Genomic DNA, 20195 nt, shown 5'->3' on the forward strand with positions numbered 1-20195 from the left:
AAGGACTGCCTGGCAGCTACCAGCTGAGAAAGCTGCAAATTGTAGGCATGTTTCCAAAGCTGCCAGCACTGGCCTCATTCTCCTCCTCTGGAATGAGCTCTTCATCCCCACTGATTTAGGAGAGCAAAGTTATACACAAACCGAGCAGAAATGACAACATTTGACAAACCAGCTTGCACCAGCTCCCTTCTTACACCTAGGTCTCATCCAAGAAGTCTGAGACTGAGTTTTGTTGTGATTTCAACGCCTTACAGGCAGTTTGCCATACCACTGTCCCTGCTGATTGGCGCTGATAAGTGCCTGCTGCTCTGACAGGACCATGGCCAATCTTGTAAGAACTGGGCCTGATATTTTCTCAGCTTGAAGGAAACAGATTTGGTGATTAGTTTATCTGACTTCAGTGGAGATACACAGGCGATGAAGTAGATTTCAACACCAAAGTTGTATGGACAAGTCCACAAGAAGAAAGCATGAAATCATTTGCCTTTTGAGGTCTGGAGGAGGTTTATTGCTCTCAGGACAGAAACTGTTAAGCTTTGAATATGCCAATAAACACGTGCAGTTCTGTAGAACTGGCAAGCTGGCTTGCCAAATACTTCACATTTAGTTGCCTGACATTTATATCAACTTTTTGGGCAGGGGCGGGGGGGAGGTTTCTCCTCAGATTACAGTGGAAATATCTGTAAAAATGGTTTGTTCATATTAGCTTAACCTTCTTTTAAAAGCCAATAAATGCTGCTACATATTTTCTCATCTGTTTGTCCAAACTACAGCTCCTCTATTTGGCAGCTTCTTCAGAATGCTAATTTTCTCACTGAACAGCTGCTGTCGAACTTAACCACAAGCTGATGCCCTTCAACCCTCCTCAGTCTGATGGGGAAAGGAGGCAAACAATGATGTCTTGAACAATTGTGTGTTTCATTTTGGCCCAGGTACTAAATACAAGGTCCAACATGAGCAGAATGCAACCTCACAAAACTAGGATATTTTTCCTAAATCTACTCAGCAGCAAAACACTATCTGATTGCTTAAAATGAGCAAATTCAGCATCCCCTTCCCCACAACTGTCTCTGTAGGGGATATTTGTAGCAGAAAATCCTCCCCCCCCCCCCCCCCACACACCAAATAAAAGCTTATAGAGGCTAGAAAGGCACAAGGGAGATGTAGAAAGTACTCGGTCTATGAATGCTGTGGAAGTGGGGACCACTGATATGAATCTCATTCCTATCTCTTCCTCCTTCTCTGGCTCCCGCATAAAAAAATAAATACACATGTGCTAGAAGCTCCTAACCCCATAATGGCAGGAAAAGATCCATCGGGTTTTGTGTCATCCAATGTAATTCCAATTGGACATTCTTCATCATCAATGAAAAGAGCAGCACAGCAACCTAAGGGGAGAAAAGAAAGCAAAATGATTGTCAGAGAGACTTGACGATGATCACCACAACTGACAGCAGTGAACAAGGAAAACTATCAGTAAGAGAACTGTATGGTAGTTCCTCAGCCACCAATAAGATCTACAAGTCTGACAACAGTTTTCCCTTCTCTTTTCCACCTGACTCTGGGAAATTTTGTACACAGACTTGTAAAAGTCATATTTAATGTCTGTGGAATTTTTATGGCTTGCTGTAGGTCCCTTTGGCTTTCTATATTGGGCACAGCAAGCATTAAAAAAAATGTGTCTAGCAAGAACTGCAATGGTTCATTCCAGGAGCAACCCAAGTCAAAACAAGAGCAGCAAGAAATCCTGCTGTGATTACATCTGGTCACCATGGGCACAGATTTGCACTCTGTTTCGATTTTGTTGATAAGGCTGTTGGGAATGGAGTTCAGTAACAGTAATGTGGGAGAAACGTGGGCAATCTAATCAAGTATCACATCCCCATTCTGACTGACATGTTTCAGATGAACATGCAAAAAAACCTGTATAGATAGCAATGTATAAACCCGCTTACATTTCTTTTTATTTATATTCAGTTGCTGGTTTATGTCTTGAAACATGCAAAATTATATTCTTTCAATTGAAAAAACACTCTTGACTAGTGCAACTCTTGGTATCATTATGCAGGAAGTGGAAACAGAGGGGCTGGAATTAGAGGTTCTTTAAGGTCTCTCCAACAGAAGCCAATTTATGATTCTGTGAAACTAATCTGTCCATATAAATGGTTCTGGAAATGGTAATGGATTTTATGGTCATTTATTAACAGTTAAAGCTGAGAAACACATGAAGTTGCAATACTGGAAAGAATATGTCTCAAGTTGAACAAAAAGGTAACCTACTTTTTCCATTCCTCTGAGATATCAAGTCCTTAGAACAGAGGCTGAAAACAAAGGAAGGGCCTTGCTCACACCTAAAGCTGTCATTGTAATTTGCTGTAAATTCTCTCTGGTTGCCCTAACTGTCCCAGCAAGGACTTCCTACTGCAGGGCCTGTTTCCATGTGCTGCAGGTGGCCCGGCAGCTTTCAGTTTTAGTTCACTGTGAAATCTGGCTTCTAACAGTCATCAGCTGACAGCTCAGAGCTTTGGGACCCTGTTTGGGTTTGAAGTCTGCTTTTAAGATGAAGTGTATACCTAAGCTTACAAGAATAGCTCTCCTTCCCAAAGAGCTTCACTTTTTGTTTCTCTGTATATTTAGTTTGGGGGTTTTGCACATTTAATCCATCCTTGGATTTATTCCCTGACAGACAGCAGAGCTTCAAAATTAGCAGAGCACTGGGCTCCCAAGTCCTTCACCTTCTCACATACCCTTCCTCTTCCAGAAGGCTTCCTTGTAGTACATCATGCATTTTATGACAGATCCCATTGGCAAACGCTGAATTAACTGGTTTCTCTTTGGTGGCAGTTCTGGTTTGAAGTGAATCTTTGTCGTCAGGATGGGAGGGATAGCAGAGATTACATACTTGCCCTGAAAGGTAAAACATAGTCAGTAGAAACAAGATACTGCCTCTTATGAGGTTGTCTTGCAGGACACATGCAAGATACACTGATGCAAGATGCAAGGACACAAGGATACACTGCCCATAGAAGCTGTGGTGCCCCATCCCTGGAGGCGCTCAAGGCCAGGTTGGATGGGGCCCTGGGCAGCCTGAGCTGGTGGGGGGCAGCCCTGCCCACGGCAGGGACTGAGGTGGGTGGGCTGTGAGGCCCCTTCCAACCCAAACCCTTCTGTGATTCTGTTCTCTGATTTGAAAGATGCTCTCATCCATTGTTAACAACTTTCCCACACCTGGCATTAGTACTTGGCTTTCCCATACAGGTGTTTCCAGGTGACCAGAAGAATTCTGCCATTTGGGAAAAAGAATATAGGGAAAAATACATTGTTTTGTGATTAGGTGATTCTCAAGCTATTTCTGAACATTACAGGACCAGAGACAAAATCTAGCAGAATACAAGTTTGGGAATGAGACAAGCAGAGTTAAAAGTGCCCTTAACCCCTCCCAAGGAAATATGATTCACATTCACCCAAATTACAAGCTGTTAAAAAATAATCATCATCGTTTCTGTACATATTCACAGGATACTACTTCAGGATAAGAAACAGCAATGCTGATTTCAGCCTTCCTGAACATGCTCCATCCTCCCCACAGTTCTTTCTCTGAACAGACTGATGAAGGATGCTCTGCTTCAAGGCTCAGAATGGCAATGAATCACTACACACAGGCTTGGATCTGTATGTAGCACTGCGTGTCATCATTGCACTGACAGCACCTCACTGTGTGAGAGGGCCGAGCTCTGGTCTGGTCTTGCCTAATTTTTGACCAGCTGATCTTTCAAATTTTACTAAATGGGTATGAAATGTCTCTTTCTTTCTTTCTTTCTTTCTTTCTTTTTTTTTTTTTCCTTTCTTTTTTTCCTGCAAACCACAAGCTTAGATACAAACAGTCCCCTTATTTTTCTTCATTTGAAATAGTCTCAATGTTTAAAATGTAAAATCATATAATCTAGAAAACATTAAGACAGACAAGGAGGCAGACTAATGACCAATTTGCAAAACACCAAGATTGACTGAGCCATAAATAAATCTATAAAGCAGGTTTCACAGATTGTCTGTCAGGACAGTCTGAAGAACAGACACTCACAAATGAGTACTTCCTGATTACATCTGGCTAAGAGCTACAGCAGATGTATTCCCCCACTAAATGCATACGCTACTTCATTCTGATCAAATTACCTCATAAGTCTCATGGTTTAGAGTCTCCACAATGACATTATCACCTGTCTGATCAATACAGACCACAGGTCTCTCCAGTTTAACTCTGCCTTTGAGGCGCTCCATTATTTTCTCTGATATCTGACCAGAGCCCCCAACAAACTTCCTCTCCTAAAAGAAAAGAAAAAAAGGAAGAAAAACCACAACAAAACGAAAATTCACCAACACTAGTCACAATGACATTGAAAAAGACTTCTGTTCATAATGAAGAAACTGCAGATCAAATATGCATACTTTCAGAAGAGCTAATTCCTAAACCTCAAACTCAATGGAGAATGATGTCAAAAGCATTTTTGCAATGTATTTCCCAACTAGCCAGTTTGGAGGCTCATGAAGCCAACAGAACAAAGATGAAAGAGGTAATTTACCTACTTTCAACAAATCACTTAATTTTAAAGAGGTTTTTAGTATTTTGCCTATCACTGTGCTATCATAACCTTTAAGCGTGACAAAACTACTGGCTTGCGTCTGTACAGCTGAAGTGTTTACAAATGCAGGAGCAAGACAGATCTTGAACCAAATTAGGCCACGAGTGTGGAATGTAATCAGTTTTATCTATGCCTGGGAAGACACAGCACAATTCGCAACACATTTGTTTTTGTGATATCAATGTGGTGTCCCAGTGGAATCACTGACCTTCATTTATCTGCCAGTCACCATAGTTATATCAAGCAGCCACTTTTACACATGTTAGATACAGGTACTGGCAGGGAGGTTATTTTTATAAGACTCATCTTGGCTGTTAAGTCAGAAACACTCACTGGTGCTGCTCAGCTGATTTTGATCAGGATGAGGGAACGCAGGTAGAAACCTAGACAGCTTGATAGATCCAGGCACAGGGAACACGAAGCACTATTTTCAGTCTTGTATTTCTCTCTCCATGTCTCGTCTACCTGGGAGTGTCCGGGAATTCATCTTTTTTTTTTTTAATTCTTGTCACAGAATCTAGTACTTGCTGATGTGGAACAGCAACTGCAGCTGAGAGGCCCCTAGGCAGGAAGACTCTTCATCCTATTTGAGGGCAGCATTAGCCTTGCTTCTTTCCTACCCAATAGTTGTCTATTCTCACCACAATGGACAGACATTGACTGGGACTTCTTTCTATGTTTTCCTACCTTTACTACATAGAAAGGTGGCTCTCTCTCCGCTTTTGCAATTGGTCACTTAAGTTTGAAATACTGCACGTAGCTTCTGAAGCAGTGTTAACTGAAGTTGACTAGCAAAGGGTGTTAACATACCATATCCCAATTATTTTGAAAAGATTCCCTTTTCCCTTTTCTGGAACTTCATCAAGACCAGCCACATGAAAAACATGAGGTTCTGAAGCCTGATAGGACCAAGGTGAAAAACAGTTTCAAGGAACTCAAAAACACATGCTGCTGTGTAAGCTGTCTCGAGAAGGTTTTACAAGCTGTTTCCAACTCTTGTCAATAGAGACTTTCACAAAAAATAAATTGGTATTTCATTTTGAAGCACACTTGCTTTGAACACTTGACAAACATTCAAATGTGATTAGTATCCCATGGAAAACAAATTGTCAGAAAAAGAAAAGCAACAACACTAACAAAAGGACCGTGATGAACTGAATGCAGGAAGGAAGAATTAATTAAATTGTCCCAGTTTATTCCAAAGCCTTGTTAACAAAAACCCTCATTGCATAGAGCTGAGAGGGCTGTTCAGCCCTATGAGAACATAACTGCTGCATAAACTTAACGTTTTATCCTCCATTAACTGCACAGTTTGACAGATACAACACTCCACTTGTTCTTTATGGTTTAAAGGGGGAAAGAACACGAGACATTTTATACCTGGCCCCCATTGGTGACAGAGAATATCCTGGATGTGCCACCACACTGCCTCACATACCACAGGAACCAGAGAGCAGAGACTTCATGAGGCTCAGATGTGACGTTGACATTCACAAAGAGGGTGGCAAAGTCTTTAACAGCTCTGCATGAAACACAGGAGCAGAAACAGGTAGTGAACAAATGCAACATACTGGTGGCTTTCATTATTATTTACTGAGAAGGGTTGCTATCCTACCTACAGTCAAAAAAATAAAAAATGGTTTCTACATGTCTCATTTTTAGCCCGAAGCTTGATTGTTTCACAGAATCACAGAATTATAGGGGTTGGAAGGGACATCAAGAGATCATTGAGTCGAACCCCCTGCCCTGCTAAAGCAGGTTCCATACAGTAGGTCACACAGGTACACATCCAGACAGGTACTGAATATCTCCACAGAAGGAGAGTCCACAACCGATCAGGGCAACCTGTTTTAGTGCTCTGTCACCCTTACCGTAAAGAACTTCATCACATGTTAGTACAGAGCTTCTTATGTTCAAGTTTTAGACCATTAGTCTTTGTCCTATCGCTACACACCACTGAGAAGAGCCTGGCCTCATTCATTTGCCCCTCCACCTTCCTTTAGATACTTATAAACATTTATCAGATCCCCTTTCAGTCTTCTTTTCTCAAGACTGAACAGACCCAGGTTACTCAGCCTTTCTTCATACAGGAGATTCTCTGGGCCCTTTATAATCTTCATGGCCCTCCATTGGATTTCTTCTGGGAGATCCCTGTCTTTTTAGAACTGGGGAGACCAGAACTGGACACAGTAATCTACACATACCCTGACCAGGGCAGAGTAGAGGGGGAGGATCATCTCCCTTGATCTGCTGGCCAAGCTGTTTTTAATGCATTCCGGGATACCATTGGCCTTCTTGGCCACAAGGGCACACTGCTGGCTCATGGCCAACCTGTTGCTCACCAGGACATCCAGCTCCTTGTCTGCAAAGCTGTGCTCCAGCATGTCATCCCCTAACCTGTACTGATGCACATGGTTATTCCTTCTCAGGTGCGAGACTCTACACTTGCTTTTGTTAAACCTCATCAGCTTCCTCCCTGCCCAACTCTCCAGTCTGTACAGGTCTTGTTGAATAGCAGTACAGCCTTCAGGTGTGTCAGCCACTCCTCTCAGTCTTGTATCCTGAGCAAACTTGCTGAGGGTGGACTCTATCCTTTCATCCAGGTTGATGGTGAAGATATTGAACAAGACTGGACCCAGCACTAATCCCTGGAGAACACTACTAGTTACAGGCCTCCAACCAGACTCTGCACTACTGATGACAACTCTCTGAGCTCTGTCAGTCAGCCAGTTCTCAGTCCACATCACCATCCACTCATTTATCCCACATCTATGTTTCCTGACAAAGTTGTTGTGGGAGACAGTGCCAAACACCTTGCTGAAGTCAAGGTACACAACACTCACTGCTCATCCTGCATCTACCCAGCCACTGATGATATCATAGAAGGCTATCAGATTGGTCAAGCATGATTTGCCTTTGGTGAATCCATGTTGACTACTCCTGATAATCTCCTTCTCTTTCAATTCCTTGGTGATGGCATCCAGAACAAGTTGTACCATCATCTTTGCAGAGATTTAGGTTGGAAGTTAGGGGGAAGTTCTTCACTAGGAGAGTGGTTAGGCCCTGGAACAGGCTGCCCAGGGAGGTTGTGGATGCCCCGTCCTTGGAGGTGTTCAAGACCAGGTTGGACGGGGCCCTGGGCAACCTGATCTAGTAAAGGCGTATGTTTGGTGGCCCTGCCAGGCAGGGGGGTTGGAACTACATGATCCTTGAGGTCCCTTCCAACCCAGGTCATTCTGTGATTCTGTGAGATGGAGGTGAGGCTGACTGGCCTTAATGGTTATATCAAGATCTCCTTCCCTTTCTTCCAAAACATTTACCCATGCAATTTGAAATCCCACTGATTTTACCTCAGATATTTCTTAATTAGTTTTCCACTCATCATTCCTTTCATCAAAACATATATTTTTTCTGAACAGTACAATGCATTTGGTAACCTGTAAGTGAAAAATCTTCTGCATTTCTCCTCCACAGGCTGCTCATTGTTTCTAAGGCCTGATTGGCCCTCAGGACCTCAACTAGACACACTGCCAAGACACTCCTCATCTTCCACACAACTGTGCTGCACACTGCTTTTGTGAGACCAAGAGTTAAACACTGTAAGTAGCTCAAAGAAACCCAATAAGTAACTTATAAACTTTTATAACCCAATTTCCATGGACATGAAGTCCAGTCACCTCTATAAGCAAAGATATGAAGACACCCTGCATGCAAGAGCCCTCTGTAACCATGAAATGACAGCACTGATATACAAAATGCTGTAACCTGAGAAATGTAAAGAGTCTCCAGGATCAGTAGATGCTGACCTGTGACACATGATGGATTATTCTTATGTTACAATCTTGACTGAAGTTATACAGAAAATGCTGTAAAAGAGCTTTTCTGTTTAGGGCAGCACAGTTTATAACTATTAAAAAATATATATCTGTTTTGTTTTGAAGACCTAAAAGAAGTTTTTCAGTGTGTTCCCACTGCATACATCCATTAATGCTGCAGCGTCACAAAGCCACTGAAAGTAGAAACAGCCTTGCAGAGGAGCACTTTCCCACAGAGATCACTATAAACTCAGTTTTGCTTATACTTCACTGACTTCCTGACTAACAGGAACAGTAAAAACAAGAAGAGGAAGAGCCAGTGCACTTGGAACAGAAAGGATGGCTCAAAGGGACTGACTTTGCAGAGAAACAGCTCATGAAATTTATTGTAAAGAAAACTACGATGCATCAGAGAGCAAGAAAAAAATCAGAATCACTGTATCTTGTATCACATGCAGCAAAAGTAAGATTTAACTCTGTAAAATAATTTCAAATGGAAAGTTTTGGTCAGGAAGCTGCAGGCACAGTGCTAAACCACAGTCAGCAAGAAAAAGTAAACAGAGCACAGTTAAACAAATATAAAATACTGAATGCAAGGCAGGAGAGTAGTACAGAGTGGCATAGGGCCAGCAAAGCATGCAGGGATACAGGTGCTAGCATAAGCATGTTCCTCTTTACCTAATAAAGAGAATTAATTGAAAAGGATGGGAAGAAAAGAATATTTCCAGCTGTCATTCCATAGAGAACACTGTTCCTTTTTCTACTCATACAGTACTGTCCTTCACAGACATACAAAATGCACTGCACATTTTCTAAGCAATATATCAACTTAGGTCATGATCCTACACACTAGGGAGTTGCTCTGTTGGACCTGCTACTCACAGACAAGGAAGACCTGTTGGATGAGGCAAAGGTGAAAGGCACCCTTAGCTGCAGTAAGCATAAAACTGTGGAGTCTAGGACCTTGGAAGGAGTAAGATAAACAGCAGAATTACAACCCTGGACTTTGGATGGGCAGATTATAGCTTCCTCAAAGACTCAATTGGCAGGACCCCATGGGAAACTACCCTGTAGGGCATAGGAACCCAACAGAGATGGCTGATGCTCAAGGACAGCTCATTGGAGCAGAAGGATGGTGCTCTGCAATGGGCTGAGAGATGGACAAGCGTGGCAACAGACCAGCTGGGATGAAGACAGAGCTCCTGTCCCAGCTCAAGCACAAATTAGCAAGAAAGGTGAAAGGCAACAAGAAGACCTTGTTTCCTTCCAAGGGCTAAAGCAGACACACATTATAACTAAGTAGGAGAGGTCATAGCCAACAGTCATAGGATGTCATTCCTCAGCTCCTAGTCTGCCATGGGGCTGGGCAAACTTCTTCACCTTTTCTGGCTCCATTTCTATGCCTGCCAGTGACCTTCATTCATATGTACAAAGTGGAGTTATTTACACTTTGCTTTTCCTAAAGACAAAGAATGGTACGTTCTCCAGCTGAGTTAAGTGGAAACATGGTAAAAAGATCACATGCTGTCCTTCCCACATGTGGGTCTGAAAAAGAAAACCTCGAGTTCCTCTAACATCTTTAATTGTATCTGTCAGCCAACACAAGCACTGTGTACTATATCCTGCCATCAACACTTCCTCATCCAGTGCCTAACAGTACAACACAAAGATCAGTCTCATCTCAAATGTCTCCTGCTCTCTCATTGCCTGTGTATACAACTGCTATCTCTCAGACTAAACCGTGAGCACTTTCAGTGAAATACCATGTCTTTCTGTTGTGTTCACATAGCATCTTACTCTAAATATCTGGTCTGTGAATAGACCTCAAAGACACTAAAAATAATAAAAACAAATGTTGATAATAACACTTAGCCAGCTCAAATGACTAGCAATTACTTCTTTATCCTTTGTGGATGGCATACTCTTAACTTCTCAAAAGTGCTTCAAAAGACTTGTTTAAATAGCTACTGCTTTATCATATCTCATTTTCTCTGTCAGTTCCCTATAGCTGAACCACTAGCTGCACTGAAGACCACAGGAATTTTTCCACAAGGCTTCACATCATACGGTAACATTTCAACTCTTCTATAAAGATTTCCTCCAGATACCTGGTAAGTTTCATACCTCTTTGAGTCAGTCCTATTTTTCCAGTCCACTTTTTTTTTGTCACACTAAGAAAAAAACACATCATTTTAATTTCCTCCATAGCACTGAATAAAAAAGAACACACATTTATCTTGTTTTACCTGAGCTACAGTGTGTTAAAGCAGTGTGAACTGTTAATGCATTCAACGTACTGTCTATATTACCATTCTTTTTCTACATTGTCACTGTCTTATACTACCATCCTTGCCTTTGTTGGTATGAACCACATTTCATCTGCTTGAGACACTCTTAACTTTTTAGATTTAATCTGTCCTTTCAATTCCCAAAGGCTTTTGCTACCCTCTTATCCCATGGGTGCACAGCCCAACAAAGATTTGATTGTGTCCCATCTGAAGTCAAAGGAAACACAAGCAGGTCCTTCACAAGTAAGCTTCGTGCAGTTGTACTCCAGAATTTGCCAGGGACCCACTGTCATTCTACGGCTCAATTTCAAAATGAAGAGTTACTTACTTGGTCCAACAAATTTTATTTATCAGCTCTTTCATGGTCATTTTGTCCCACTTTTCAGCATGTGGAGCATCCCATGGTGCTTCAGGAGGAATCTAAAGACAGAAGCAAATTATTCAAGAAATAACTCAGTACTATATCATTGCCAGGTCATAGCTAGTTTGTGGCACAAAGCTGACTGATATGTCAGTCCCAAGTTTTGTTTTTGTTCTCTGTTCACGGCTATAAGTTTGAAAGTGCACTGAATAGATTAGTTTTTATAATTCATACCCTTGGGTAAGAACTGTACCATGAGAACTAAATCTGACTTTGACTAATGAATTATATCCTTATGTTGGGACTCACCTGGCCTTTAGAGATCTAGAAGTGAGGTGTGTATTCTAATTTTGTTGTCTTGGTTTCCTCTAAAAGCAAACTGAAAAAATTCCTTCTCCAGTCAGAGATTCACTGAGTTATAAGACAGATATCTGAAGGCCCTTATGTTTCTCTGTTAACTACAGACAGATAAAAAATGTCTAGATACCATTAAACGACGTTTCCACAGTTACATTCCTATTGATAATCCATGACATTTGAGTATACCATTGTGCATTTTAATATTTTAAAAATACACATTCTTTTACAAAGAGATGTATAGTATAGTGTACAAATTTGTTTGTGCTAAATCTCATACACCGAATGTACTTTGCTGTAACAGCAGTAACTTCATAGAATCACAAAACTGTTTAATTAAGAAGAGACCCTTAAAGTCCAGATGGTAACACTCCCCTGCAACGAACAGTGACACCAACAGCTCAATCAGGTTGCTCAGAGCCCCATCCAGCTTGACCTTGAATGTCTCCAGGGACAGGACATCCACCACATCTCTGCACAATCTGTGCCAGTGCTTTACTATCCTTACCATAAAATACTTTTTTCTTATATCCTGTCTAAATTTTCCTCCTTTTTGCTTTGAAACCATTTTCCCTTGTCTTATTGCAAAAACCTCTGCCAAAGAGTCTGTCCTCTTCCTTTTTCCTTTAGATAAAGGAAGGTCTCTATCAGGTCTCTCCAGAGCCTTCTCTTCTCTACAGTTTGGCATCATCCGCAAACATGCTGAGGGTGCACTCAATCCCAGTGTCGATGTTATGGATAAAGATATTAAAAAGCATTGGTCCCATTACTGAACCCCAAGGGACACCATTTTTCTCCATTTGGACACTGATCTATTGACCACCACTCTCTGGGTACAATCTCACAGTCAGTTCCTTGTTCACTGAACACCCATCAAATCTTTATATTTACAATTAAAGAGAAAGATTTGAGGGGTACTGTGTCAAAGACCTTACTCAAGTCCAGACAAATGACATCAGTGACTCCTCCCTTGTCCACTGATGCAGTTACATCATCATAGAAGGTCACCTGGTTGGTCAAGCAGGTCTGCCCTTGGTGAAGCCATGATGGCTGTCTTGTGTCACCTCCCACTCTTCTATTCCTTAGCATAGTTTCCAGAAGGACCTGTTCTATGACTTTCCTCAGCACAAAGGTGAGGCTGACAGTTCGGTAGTTCCCTGGGTGGTCCTTTCTACCCTTCTTAAAAATGGATGACATTGCCTTTATTCCAGTCACTGGAGAATTTACCTGACCACCATAACTGTTCAACTACACACTATGCTCGTAGGCTATTGTATGGCAGGGCCCCTGGATTGTAACTAGACCATAAAGCGGCTAATAAATATTTGAAAAACAGCATGACTCTCCAAGGGATACTTTTTTGTACGCAGGAAGACCTTCAGTTGTAATTCTCATCCCCCATAGTTTGTATAGTTTGAATAGTGCTTTTCCCTGACATGAAAAAGTACAAACATTAAGTACATACATTGAAAGTACATAAATTTTTTTTCAGATCTCTTAGACAATCAAATCTTTTTCTATCTTCTTGGTGAGAAAGCCTTGCCATAGCTTATAGCTAATCTAGATATCTTTCCTGATGAGTTATTGTTTTGTTGTTGTTGTTGTTTGTTTGTTTTAATATATATAAAGAAGCAATAAAAAGTCTGCCAGAGAAGAAAAATACAAACTAAACAGATTTTCTTATGATGACATAGGCACTACAGTATACAGGTAGAATTAACAAAGCCTACCTCCTTTCCCATCTTGTCCATGGTCCTCCAGAAGTTATTGTAATCCAGATACACGAAGGGATTCCATGTTGGAGGGTTAAGACTCGTGAATTGACGTGACTTTCCCTAAAACAAGATTATAAGCAACATAAGTAACAGAAACATTAAAAAAGCCTATCAACATTAATCAAGAACACAGAATTCCCAAATCACTTAGTCAAACTTTTGGCCCCTAACTTACTATATTTTTTCCGACACAAAGGTGTTAACAATAGAATACATAAAACTAAGTATGAACAAAAAGAACAAAAAAAGTTGGGCTGATATTACAGCTGTTGTTTTTTAATTTGGCCTGGACAGATTGTCAAATTCAAGTCTATGGAGACTCAGGCATTGGTCAAGGAGGTGATATGTTCTTACTCATTGTTCATTACCACGTACCAATATATCTAATGCTTACCTGCCTGCTGGACAATTTCCATGGGTTTAAAACTGTACATATTTTAAACTTTCTAATTATCTAAGTGCCTTTATGATGCAACTCACCTCTATAAAGTAAACATCTCTTTATTATTCCAAGTATCTAGAGAGAAAAATATACCCCCAAAAATTATTTTGCCAAAAAGGAAGATGTAGGCTGCAGAAAGAAAAACTGCCCACTTGCAAAAATGGTATCAGTACTTACAATGCTCAAGATACACAGCTGCAAAAGGAATACAGACCATTTACAGATAATTCTGTGATATAAAGATAAGCAAAACAATCTAACAGCAGCTGGTTCTTTCTGATAATATTAATCTGAAAGAGGATTGGATGAGGAGGCAGCATTTTCTCTTATTAAATTACTTTGAACCATCTCCCATGTAACTCAAGTGCAAATGTCCCACCAGAACTTTTAAATATTTGCTTTTCCAGGTGTGTCAAAAGTTTGCACAGGTCACATGGCAGGATGCAGGGACATGTTGGACCATGGCACGTAGGAGCTGTGGTGCTATGCTGTGTTTGACATGCTTCTTGTGCAATGCATATGCCATGCCAACCCACCAAAGTCTTTCCCACTGATAACTGTGTGCAGATTTCTGATATCTTTCAGACCATTTCTTTGCAAAGATCTTAACAAAAACAAATGGCTCAAGATGAAACTTGGAGAGCATACTGAACTTTCAGACTTCAGAAAAGTAGTAAGAAAAGCCATCCCCAGAGCAGGTGCAACAGCAGAAAGAGAAGTATTTGGGCAGGAGACCAAGTCATGGGGAGGACTGGGTATGTACAAGTTGGATAGGGAAATTGCTCCAGCCTTCTCAAGGTGTGCGTGTGCATAACTACTACTGCTGCCAGAACAGTGAAAATGCTCCTAGAAACTACCAGTGAGGGAATGTTTCCTTCCATTTCCCTGAGCAGTATTTAAATATAAAGCCCTCCCACCCCAACACGCGCCATGGGCAGGGCTGCCCCCCACCTGCCCCATCCATCCTGGCCTTGAGAATCTTCAAGGATGGGGCACCACAGCTTCTCTGGGCAGCCTATTCCTTACCGCATGTTCAGACGCAGAAAAATGGACCAAAAAAATGTATCCCATTTGTATGCCCAACTGCATGCTATAGCTTCTACTGTAACAAATTTATGCTCTATCAAGCACGGTAATCTTTATGCAAAGCAGTAATGCTTTTACTGATCTTAAAATAGTCCCACATCTTTGGTCAATGGCAAAGCCCAAGAAGACCAATGGAAAAGCGTATTTTAACCCCCTCAGAACTACCAACTGCCAAATGACAATGAATATTGCCTAAATCAGTGTTATTTTCTGTTCTCTTTTGCATGCAAAACTCCTAATTCTAGTAAGATTCAAGACAAGGGGAGGAAAACCTGAAAAAATGCAATACCAACTGACCTGGAAGGGGCTGAGATAGAATTTATAGAGCCTGAAACAGTACACAGGCTCACTAACTAACTCCTTGTGCAAGGGTCTGGAACTGTAACAGGTCAGGACCAATTGGACAAAAGCCTGATTCTTCTAAGTTCCAGGAGAGAAATTCCCATTGTCCACTAGACAGAGAGCCAGATCTCTTTGTTCACAGACTTTCCACCATAGCAGGGACTAATCCAGCCCCAATGGCATGAGGTTCGTGAATTATTCATTGGTTTTTAATACTGTCTCCCTGCAAGGCACAGGAGCTCTGGCTGCATGCTTCACAGAGAAGGTCACTGCGAACAGCCAAGATCCTGAAGGAGTCCATTTTTAAACAAGTTTATAGTGTTCTGGGTAGATTATTTTGGGAACTACTGTTTTCTTAACTGAAAGACAAACAGCCTCCTGGCTTTGTTCCCATGCTAACACAAGGTTGCTTGATCGCCTCACGGAGTTTATCCAGTTCTTTTTTCCATATCCTGGCATGTTGAATACTTTCCTGCAGACCTCAGAGTTGTGTCCTGCTGCCTGCCTGGATTAGTTATTCCACATCAATCCAAAGAAATTATATCCCCAGGCACTGTAGTTCCATGACTAGCAAGAAAGCCTCAGAAAGATGCTGTGCCCTCCAAAATCTGACTTCTCTCTGCCCAGGGTTAAGCCACAGCCTGTAGCCACTGCTACGGGAATACAGCCTAAGTGATGACACCACCCCAAGAATGGACAATTTTGCTTAGGAACACTGTTTAGTGGGTATCGTGGTGATAGGTGGATGGCTGGACTAGATGGTAGTCTAGTCTAGACAGTCTTCTACAACCTTAAAGGCTTCTTAACTACTAAGACCGTTGATGATATCTATGAAATAAATGGAATATTTAAATATCAGTGGTTTCTTTATGTTTATGAAGGAGTGAAAAAATCAAATTACTTTGAAAAACAAAGTTATATACAACTATCATCCACAAGTACCTTGGTTTTTGCCAGCTTGTGGCAAAAGCCTGGCTCCTACCCCCTGCTCTGAGACCATCTGTGTGTCAGAACCACAGAAGAAACATTTATTGCGCTCCAAGAACAAAACTATTGTTGCTGGGCCATATACACCATGCACAGCTGTAGCAGCAGCTCCCTAAGGTATGAGCCCTCTGTTGTGCACCCCTTCCTTATAAATACCTCCAGCAGGTTTTACCTAGCAAGCTCTCCAGTACCTGGGGCTACCTTTGATTCTCATGGCTGGACTGCAGATATACAGATATACTGTGGCAATGCTAATCTCAATCTTAAAGCTAGATGAAGGAAAGAGAAGACTAGAATGGTGAATGTGAAGCACTGGATTAAAAAAAAAAAAAAAAAAAAAGCTCATTTTTTTGTCACGGGTTATCTTGCTCTGAAAATGGTAAGCAAACAAATAAGCAAAACCAGTCTTTATTTATTGCTGTCAGGAGGAGCTGAGTGCTGCAACCAGGCACCTAGAGGACTGCTGTCATATGAGAAGGTTAATACTATACCAAAGCATGAATGCCTTTACATTCTAAGGTCTTCTGATAAAAAGAAGGTGAAAATAGAGCACAGCAGCCTTCAAGGACCTCTGTAAAAAAAGCAAAGCTATCTTCCCCTTCTGGAAAGAGAGAACCTCAGCACATCTGCCTTTTCTTAATCAAAAAAGTGCTCCTTATGAACTATGGGAAAGCAGCCATGGAGCAATCTGGATGGAAAGAAAGTCTGGCAACAAAACCTATGCCCAGAAGTTACAGATTTTCAGTGACAGGATACAAGCAAGTTTCTGATTGATATCAAAGCAGTTCATGTTACCATGCTAACTGATGGGAGTGAATGAGTATATAAAAGAAAAGATAAACTATAATTACAGTTTTGGAATTTCAAACAAACCATGACTACAAAGCAACCCCCCACACACCAAGCAATGCAGTTTCTAAAGCATCTAGCATGTGGGATTTTTCCACAAACATACTGGAAAAATTCCATCCAGAGCTGAGCAGTTCATGAAATCCCTCGGGGGAATTTCCACTTTCCCTTGGCAGCTTCCCCTTCTGGATAAATCACTTTCCTACTTTTCCCTAACCCAGCCCAAGCTGTATCCTGGAAACCTGAAGAAGGAGTGAAACTGAACCGACCACTGTGGTAAACAAACAGCCAAAAAGCTTTTCATCTGGGCATGAGGGGGATCAGATATAATTAAACGAATGACTGTCAGAACTACATCTAAAGAAATGTTTGGCCTTTCCTCAACACAACTCTTCCTCTCACCTCTAACAAAACTGTAGAGTCCAGAGATAGGCCCTTAGGAAGATCTCCTCCTGTCTGATATTGCCTCCCGTGCTCCTCAACAGCTATTAATGGACAGAAACAGTAGATGAGATGCAAGGGGAAAAGACTTCAGTCAGACTCCTCAAACTCAAAGGGCAGCTGGCCCACAGCTGGCAGTATTCAAGAAGCTGAACACATTCCTCTTTTAGATTAATATTGAATTTCAGGGGCAATATTCTCTAATGTCAATTCATTTTTGCAGCAGTACAATTTTTATCATCAATGAAATACTACTTTGGGTTCCCTAAGCACCTCTGATGAATATGAGACATACACCTACAGTAAAGAAAGCACAAATCCCAATCCCTACCAGGAACACTCACTGTAAGTGCATGGTAGATAAAAAAAAACAAGCCCTAAGATCACTGAGCACTCATCAATCTAGCCAACAGACTGGAATGCACAGTTTGTTTTCAAAAAGTTTCAAGCAGAAATAGGATGTAGAGATAGTTCAATAACAAATCCCTGAAACAAAGGACACAGTGACTACATGAGCTCTCAAGGAAGGAAAAAAAAGCAGTGAAAAACGTTAGGGAAAGAAAACAAAAAGCCTGCAACTCATGGGAAGAGGTTGTGTGAGTAATGAGACCCACTGGAGGAAAAGCACATTATTATTTATTCAGTGTTTAAGTCTTTCCACACGGGGAGACCTCAGATTCTCTTTGCTGTCCTCCTGTTCAACAACAGCTACGCCTCTCTTGGGAACCTTGGTTTGCTTGGTGTGACCACAGTGCCCAATCTAGAACTGACCCAGAGCCTGTGATCCAACTAGCAGCTCATAATTCTACCTCTTGCTTAGGAACATGATTCCACTTCAAAGAAAACTTACAAAATTACTTGGTCATTAGCAAGGACATGCATAATGTGATAAGGGACAGAAAAAGCTGTATCTTCAGTGTCAAAATGGATTAAGGACTCAAATTCATGAAACCTGTTAGAGCCTTTTATTTAACACACACAAGATAAGTGCCTTTTAAGAAGCAAAGAGTTCCACATGTGTGCTTAAATTAAATACAGTGGGCCAAACATATAGCTGGTAAAATCAGTCCCATTTTTCTTGCCATGGAGCTATGTCAACTTTACACCAGGTGGTGCAGTTAATATTTTGAGTGGAGTGTCTACTTTATGAGCATGGCATGAATCTCTCTAGTAAGGAGAATCTACTGAAGGAGGCCATTAAACTTTCCAGCATGAGCTTATTGCTTTAATACTAGGAAGAAAAAGCAGGAAGATAATAAAAATCGAATCAGTTAAGGATCCTCCACATAGATTTGCCTCTATCAAGCAGGTCAATTCTGCTTCATACAGGCTTCAAGCCTTGTTCTGCCAATGTCTGGGAAGTTACCAAAGCAAAAAGATATTAAAAATAAATAAATAATGGAAACTAACTTGTGAGTTACTAAGATGAACACTTCATACCTTATACCTTTGTCTCTCTCTCTACCTCCCTCCCTCTGTACTGGTCCTGAGCAGGACCTGTGTAAAAAACTGGTGGGCTAAAGTAAGACAAGAGCGGATAAACTACTCTAAAGATAGTTTTCATTTCAGTTCACTTCATTCATATAACCATACCTAACCAGAAGGAGTCATTCAAACACCCTCCATCTCAAATCTCAGACACAGTGTTTATGTTGAGCCTGGGAACTGCCTGTTCCTCACCAAGAGCCAGAAGACCTCAGCAAGTGTACAATTTCTAGACATCCAATTTTAAGTAAGATGAATCCTACTCTAAGGGACTGGGAGAGATCTTACATGAAGCTAACTATTTAAGTGGGCCAAATACATGACAATACTCCAAGGCTAGTCCCATAATACTGTTGTTTAATATCATTATTCAATATTATCTAATAGCATTATTCTTTTTTCCAGTATTGAACTGGGCTTGTATTTCAGAAAGAGAATTTTCAGGCAACAATTCATTAGAGAATGTGTGAAAAGATAATAAGGTGCTGAATATATCCCAAATTTTTAGAATGCCACATGTCTAATTTTTTTGAGGCCTTTTCAAAAGAAAACAAGAATCATTGATCTAAATGCGAGAAAGTTAAAGGAGGGTAACAACACTTCAAACAGGTGCTCATGGGATTCCCAAGGGCAAGCTTTAAATGAAACCCCTTGAATGACTGCAGCAGTTTCCAAAATTCAATGTTATCTTCAAGTATCTGAACATGAAAGGTGTAATACTTACCCACTTATAATGGATGAAATAGCCATCTACATTCACTTTATAGGTCTCAATACCCAGCTCTTTTGCCAGCCGGAGAATACGATTTTGTGTAGGTCCCACATATGCTCCACCAACATCTACGTAATTAACTTCCTTGTTCTGCCAAAAGAAAGAATACAGGAATCAAAATGCTGTAGGAAACTCCTCAGTACCAACACCTGTAATCAGGAAAAAATATTCCATACTGAATAGAACTACATAGCACTGCAACTATATGAAGAGGAGGCAAGGCATACTAACATAAGCAATACTGAGCCCTGTAATGACAGACACACAAAAGATTAGTGTCATTACCACACATATGTTCAACACAGCTTAATTTGTTTAAATTTCACTATGGCTTTCCGTATTAGCTTTTTGTCTACACAAAAGGCATGAAAATATAAAGAAATATCCAACTAAATACCTTGGTAAGAAGTCTAACCTCACTCTCTCAGAACTACTAATGCTTTACTTGCCATTGCAAAAGGTTTGTGTTTGTTTATTTGTTTGTTTGTTTTCCCTCTCTCTCTCTGCAGATACCTGCTTGCATTTAATGCCGTAGATGCTGAGCACTGCAGTGCA

The 20195-nt window shown here is 41.0% G+C and overlaps 1 protein-coding gene across 1 annotated transcript in view; it reads right to left on the reverse strand.

The window, feature by feature from the left end:
- LOC107324276 (amine oxidase [flavin-containing] A) overlaps window positions 1-20195 on the reverse strand; it is a 42600-nt gene that overhangs the window by 7297 nt on the left and 15108 nt on the right. Inside the window, exons 3-9 of the mRNA XM_015884172.2 lie at window positions 19593-19730; window positions 13192-13296; window positions 11072-11163; window positions 6021-6162; window positions 4174-4323; window positions 2748-2907; window positions 1292-1388 (exon numbers count right to left, since the gene is read on the reverse strand). Coding sequence (XP_015739658.2) covers window positions 1292-1388; window positions 2748-2907; window positions 4174-4323; window positions 6021-6162; window positions 11072-11163; window positions 13192-13296; window positions 19593-19730 — 884 coding nt within the window. The remainder of the gene's footprint in view (window positions 1-1291; window positions 1389-2747; window positions 2908-4173; window positions 4324-6020; window positions 6163-11071; window positions 11164-13191; window positions 13297-19592; window positions 19731-20195) is intronic.

Source organism: Coturnix japonica, chromosome 1 (genome assembly GCF_001577835.2).
Source record: "Coturnix japonica isolate 7356 chromosome 1, Coturnix japonica 2.1, whole genome shotgun sequence".
Classification (NCBI taxonomy): Eukaryota; Metazoa; Chordata; class Aves; order Galliformes; family Phasianidae; genus Coturnix; species Coturnix japonica.